This window comes from Fukomys damarensis, unplaced genomic scaffold, assembly GCF_012274545.1.
Source record: "Fukomys damarensis isolate Sample0158 unplaced genomic scaffold, DMR_v1.0_HiC HiC_scaffold_38, whole genome shotgun sequence".
In the NCBI taxonomy this organism is placed as follows: domain Eukaryota; kingdom Metazoa; phylum Chordata; class Mammalia; order Rodentia; family Bathyergidae; genus Fukomys; species Fukomys damarensis.
The window spans coordinates 35,929,192-35,935,191 of record NW_022900950.1 but is presented as its reverse complement, the minus strand read 5'-3'; the positions used below and the strand labels follow the sequence as shown (position 1 = coordinate 35,935,191).

The 6,000-nt window shown below is 39.9% G+C and overlaps 2 protein-coding genes across 8 annotated transcripts in view; one reads left to right on the top strand and one right to left on the bottom strand.

Annotated features, from left to right (window-relative positions):
* The window catches only part of Fry (FRY microtubule binding protein), a 353,736-nt gene that overhangs the window by 20,338 nt on the left and 327,398 nt on the right, over positions 1-6,000 (bottom strand). For all 6 annotated transcript variants that reach the window (XM_010623889.3, XM_010623892.3, XM_010623891.3 and 3 more), the window contains 4 exons: positions 5,515-5,704; positions 4,468-4,617; positions 3,337-3,435; positions 1,634-1,717 (listed from right to left, as the gene is read on the bottom strand). In XM_010623889.3, the coding sequence (XP_010622191.1) occupies positions 1,634-1,717; positions 3,337-3,435; positions 4,468-4,617; positions 5,515-5,704 (523 nt within the window). The remainder of the gene's footprint in view (positions 1-1,633; positions 1,718-3,336; positions 3,436-4,467; positions 4,618-5,514; positions 5,705-6,000) is intronic.
* Positions 1-6,000, top strand: part of Zar1l (zygote arrest 1 like) — an 82,085-nt gene that overhangs the window by 63,700 nt on the left and 12,385 nt on the right. The window contains exon 4 of one of the 2 annotated variants that reach the window (XM_010623887.2): positions 2,848-2,898. The exons of the other annotated variant lie outside the window; for it this stretch is intronic. Within the exon in view, the coding sequence (XP_010622189.1) occupies positions 2,848-2,871 (24 nt within the window). The 3' untranslated portion in view covers positions 2,872-2,898. The remainder of the gene's footprint in view (positions 1-2,847; positions 2,899-6,000) is intronic. 2 annotated transcript variants of the gene reach the window in all.

The window sequence follows — 6,000 nt, the reverse complement described above, 5'->3', positions numbered from 1 at the left end:
AAAAAAAAAAAAAAAAAAAAAATTGTACTTTTTTTTTTTTTGTTGTTGTTTTTTTTTTTAAATTGTACTTTTGACAATGCATTGCTCATAAGAAATTTACATAACATCATCAAACACCTGTTTTAAAATATAATATAAACAGTTTATTTGTATATTTCCTTATGTTTCCAGACTTGATGGTCACGTGGCAGTTCTTCCTGTCACTTAATCAGCCAGGAAGACTTAGGTCAAACTTTGGTTTCTTCAGTTACAAAATGAACTATGCCACCTGCCTTGCCTCCCATCCAGAGAGGATCAAATGGCTTAACATGAAATATACATGTCTGTCTTCACGAAGAGCAGAAACTGCACTTTAATACCCTCTCTAGATATTTCTCAGCCTTGTCCAATCTCTGGTCTCTTCATAAAACCTAGCAAGAGGCTCACTGACTCAGTACTGGCAAGGATAGTTACTCCCAGGACTGTAAAGTTGTTCAGTACAAACTACCAAATTTAAATTGAGTCACTGATAATAACTTGAAAAAATTTATTCCAAACTCTTACTTCTGTTTACATTGGTAAAGTACAATTTCTAACAGGAACATGATTTCGTATCCTCTGGAGGATGTGCAATCTAAAACGTTTTCCCAGGGATGGTCCAAGATCACATTTTCTCCTAGATGGGCCAGCAGCCACCTAACTTCCTTTATCCACTCTTGGCTGCTTTTCAGTGTGTTTCCATAGCAGGCAGAGAGGGACAGCCTCAATATAATCATCCCTGCTGTTCAACTTTTTAGTTGCTGACCACTGCAGCAACACATTCATGCCCTGCCTGGTCTGGCTTCTGCCACCTTCTCTGGATTCTTCTCAAACTTTTCTGCATACATTTTGCTGCAGCCCCAGACACATTTCTTTCTGGCTCATATTTTAGATCTCCACCTAGAGGTGCTTCTACGGAGAAGCCTTCCCAGACCCACCCTTCTCTGTGGTTAGTTTGCCTTGCTGTATGCTTCCTTAGCCTACAATTTCTCATGTCCTTAATGGTATTTATCATAGTTTAGACCTCTCCAACTTTTTGACTAAAGTCTTCTCTCTCCGACAAGTCAGAAGCTGTTCTAGGGCAGAGATCCTGTCTATTTCTCACTATTGAATCACCACGTAGACCAAATAGGAGGCTCAACTGCAGCATAAATGATTTTATGTCCATTTATACTTCTCTGCCAAATTTCCTTTATAATACATTACACACTTACCAGCCAGATGGTTTGAGTGTATACTTGGAGCTATTCTAAAAGTGTTTGGTGAAAGGTCAGCTGAAGGCACTAAATGGCTCAGGGAAGAACTGGGTATATTTGGAATTAAGAACAGATTTTCCAGGAAATTATTAGTATGGTTAGAAACTGTCCAACAAAAAAGGTTATTTTTATATCTCCACTTTTCTAAAGAGAAGAAAAACCTCCCAAAGCTTATCAGCACACAATCATGCATGGCTTAAATGGCCTTCTTTATGTCTTATGTTATTGGTTTTATGTGAATATATGTGATGACTCATTGTACCTCCTCTGTTTTCAAGTTTCATGCTTCTTGGATGGATCAAAACCACCATACACTGTCTGACCACAGAAGAGATTAGAGTCTTGTAGGCTTTTATTACCTTTTCTTCTGAGTCCCCTGGTTGACAGGTAATTACTCCATCTCTTGATCCTCCTGCAAATGTTGCTTTACAATTTGCAAGCCACTGTTTTCAGAAAAAGATAGACACAGATAAATTCAGGGATGTCTGAGAGCATTTGAAATATGAATTCTTTCAGGAAAAATTTATCATGCTTCTAACAGTGAAATAAAATTTTGCTATAATGTCTTTTAGGAAAAGATCACTTTTGGAGGTTAAAGATTAGCTGAAATTAAAATATCTGTTCAGGTTCAATGATGACATTATAAAATATAATTTCAATGCTGTGAGATTTCTCTAGTTCTACCAGACCATTCCTAATTTATACGTAAATGAAAATGAATACATATATGGCCAGGAGCCTTTTACATGATTATGATGATAAGGCTGTAAGTGAAAGGTCTCCTCCTCTGTAAAAAGGCTATTACAACAATACTCAGCTGTTTAGGGATTCTTCCAGTCTTAAGCATCTGGGATAGTAATATATACAGACATGAAAAAGAAACCTGTGGACAGAAACCATGAGCACTGAAGAACTACAATTCACACCTGCATCAACAGGTGAGGTAGTTTAGTTCACTGACTAGAATGAAAGGATTTATTTTACCAGCTGATGACCAAGAAGCTGGAAAACAATTACAAGTGAAGACCTATAGAAGCAGACTGAATTGTTATTGTGGAATTCAGAACTCTTATCCTTGGGCAGATCCTGGGAAGATCAATAATGACAATAGCTATAAAGTAACCCAAACCTGTAACTTTAGAACGAACATCCATGTTTGTGACACTGTGCTGGGTAGTTTAGGCCTATTCCTGTATTTCTAGAGAATGAGGATAATAATAGTGATACCTAGGGCAGTTGTCGGCATTAACTGAACAAAACATGTAATTCCTAGAAGGCTGTTGGACTCATGGAAAGGATTCATAAAATGATAGCTGCTGTGACTACTGTAAGTCTTACGTCCTTACAACAATCTAAGACCACGAACCCTTAAATATCTGAGCTGTGATTTGAACCCAAGTTTATCTGACTTCAAACTCCATGCTCTTTCCGGAATGCCCAGAAGATACAGACATCAATAAATATTAGGCAGTTACTCTTAATGAACCACTGAGTTCTCTGGCATCTAATTGTCAGAAAATGAGTGTACAGATTGTCTCTCACTCACCTCTATCTCTAATATTCTGTCACCTAGATCTATGAAGGAAGGAAAAGGTAAAGAGCAACAGCCAAGAAAAGCCACAAGGTAAGGGACAAACAGCTACCATGAGCAGGAAAAGAGGAAGGGGGAGATGAGATTGAGTATGACTGCTAGTTTTGAGTGAGTTTAACACTGGAAGGAAATAATCAACACGTTCAAATTTCTGAGCAGAGAAAAGTTGTAGTTATAAATGATTAAAAGACCCAGTAGGCAGATTCTTTCCCTGATTTCTTGGTAGAAACACTAGGGAGGGGGCTAAAAATTGAAGTTGAAAATTTTCTTATAAGCTGTTTCTATATAATCTGTATATTATGTAGTTCTGCCACCATTAATTTGGAATGGGGATTGTGAACAGAGAAAAAAATAAAGTCTGTCCTATCCCTCCATAACTCATCCTGGGTTATTCCCACATGTCCCAAGAACTCATATCACATTCCTTCAGTTTTAACTGAATTCATATGCACAGAAACATAAAAAGCTTACTGAGAGAGTGGCCTCTTTTCTGTTGTTGTAGGTGTCCAAATATTCTTGCAGTTCTAAAACACTGAACTTGAGCTTGTCTAGAAGTCCACAAGAAAGGAGCTAAAGACAGAAAATAATTGGTATTAAGACATTCAGGGAGATACCAACACAATGGCACATCTACACAGATGGAGAAGCACATTTATAAATACTGGAAAGGGGGAGTGAATGCCATCCATTTTACTAGACTCTATGATTTTGCTCTATTATCAGTTGCAATTACAATTGAACACTAGCTTGTGAATCTAAGTCTCCTAGGACTTATACAGTATAAGGCATATGAGTATAGGCAAAGAAGCCTAAGTATTCCACAGAAGCTCACACATGTATTACATACATTTTTTTGCATGAACTCTACTGTTGTCATGCAGTGATGTTCCAGGTGGTATGGAGAAAGACTTTAAAAGAGACTCACACTAATTTTATGTTTATTTTAAACCATTTAAGGGAGAATAATTTATCACTGTATTTCTTGCTGTGGGGCAACCAACCATAATTCAGTTCTTGGAAAGACTGACTGTGCAGAGACTTTATGAACCTAGTTATTCAGCCAGTATGACTGTTCTATGACATGATATTTAAGAAAGGTAATAAATAGATAATGCTGCCCACAAAGCGCTTGTCAGTCTTGTAGCCATGAAGTCATGAGTCAGCAGTTTGCCAGAGACTTTCAATCATCCTTTAAACTTACTGGTCATGGTTGGGGATGGGGGAATACAGAGAGTAATGAGTCTCTCAGACTTGGGGATAAGAAAAGTGATGAGATGTTGGCTCTGGAGACCCATCTGGCTGGGCAATCTGGCCTGGTCAGCTCTGGGGTTGAAGGGTATTCAACCACATGCACAGCTACCAGAGTTAGAGTCATCAGAGAGGTGCAGAGCATGGAGACAGCATGAAGGTGGGTCTCTTCTCCCACTCTCTGAGGTTGCTCTGCCTTGGCCTGTGCTGGCAATCCCCACTAAGTACCCTGTAGCACCAGGGCCTCTGGGAGTCCTAGCACACAGCACAGAGCTGCCTGCAAAACTGAGAGGTCTTTAAAACAACTTTCTCTAAACCTGCTGCCACAGCATGGGTTACTACTAGAATACTCACAGTCTCTGCATCTACAAATAGTGTTGGACATTCAGAGCAGTTGGTGAGCATCTGGGAAGAACTGACAAATTTGGATCCAATACCCCGGAGGTTATCTCCAAGGTAACTGGCTGCGTCACAGGTCAGGAAGCAGAACCTCTTCTGAATATTCTGCAAAGTAAGACAGTGATCATTTGCCAAGGCCAAATTCAATTTAAATACTAGAAAAAAACTGTTTTTGTGTAGGGTGGGACTTCTAATATGTTTTTACTTATTATTTAAAAATTAATAATAAAAATTGTATTATATATATGTCATTTTGAAATATACATTGCCTATATTTATATATACATTGTAGAGTGGCTAAATCTAATTAACATATGCATTACCTCTGACTTATGTTTTGTGGTAAGAACACTTAAAATCTACTCTCTCAGCAATTTTTAATTGTTCATGATAGAAAAAGTATTTTTTAAGCCAGGCATGGTGAGCCATGCCTGTAAATCCAGTACTTTGGGAGGCTGAAGTAGGAAGGTTACAAGCTTGAGTCCAGCCTGGGAAACTTAGCAAGACCTTATCTCAAAATAAAATATAGAAAATAAATTCTGTGTTGTAGCTCAGTCCCTGGGTTAAGTCCCCAGTGCCACGCACACACACATACACACACACACACACACACACACACTCACAAAATGTTTTTAAATCTCTATAAACATATCAAATGAGCGAAGTCCTCCGGGAAGGGAGAGGGGAACAGAGTGATGAGGACAGGCTTGGCAAATCCTAATGTCCTAATGTCACAATTGCCTAGGACTGAGGATACCAGAAAGAGCCAGAATGGAGGAAGGTAACCAAAAGCATTTGAGGGCAACATCTTCACAACACTACTCTGAAGAGGTTGAAGACATTTACGCAGGATAGAAGGACCTGTTAAAGTCAGAGGAAACACGGGCGTGTCTGTAGGAGGGACAGGACAATCTTAGAACAAAACAACATGGTCCTTATTAAGTCACAAGCTGTGGCTCTCGTCAGAGCGTCTGTCCTAGGCATGTTCAGTGAACCCCGTACCTTAAACAGAGAGGAGAACACATGAAATGTGTACACCGCACATGAGCCGTCTGAGTCACACATGAGCTGATTGATGTGGCTGCGCCAGGCCTCCTCGGCATCGTCACAGGCTGCGGGCTGAAAGGCAGCAAGGATGGCGGAGAAGAAGGGCGAGGGAGGGGGAGAGGCTCCCCTGTCACCTTCTCCAAAGCTGGAAGACACGAAAATGACTGTTAAGAACTGAGGTCCTCTAGCTGGTTGTAAAATGCCAACTTCGACTGCCTGGCTCAGTCTTCCTTTTGGAGGGTACTCTGGGCCTGGCTCTCATCAGAGGTATCTGATACTCTTTTTTGATTTCTAGGAAATAGAATTTCATCTAGAATTCTGTGACTCCACTATTTCTGATTCCTTCATGCACACTCAGTACCTCTCAAGCACCCAGCAAGCCTCTTGCTCTCCCAGATGCCGTGCCCCCAAGTAAACCTCTGTTCCCACGCTTGAGCACTT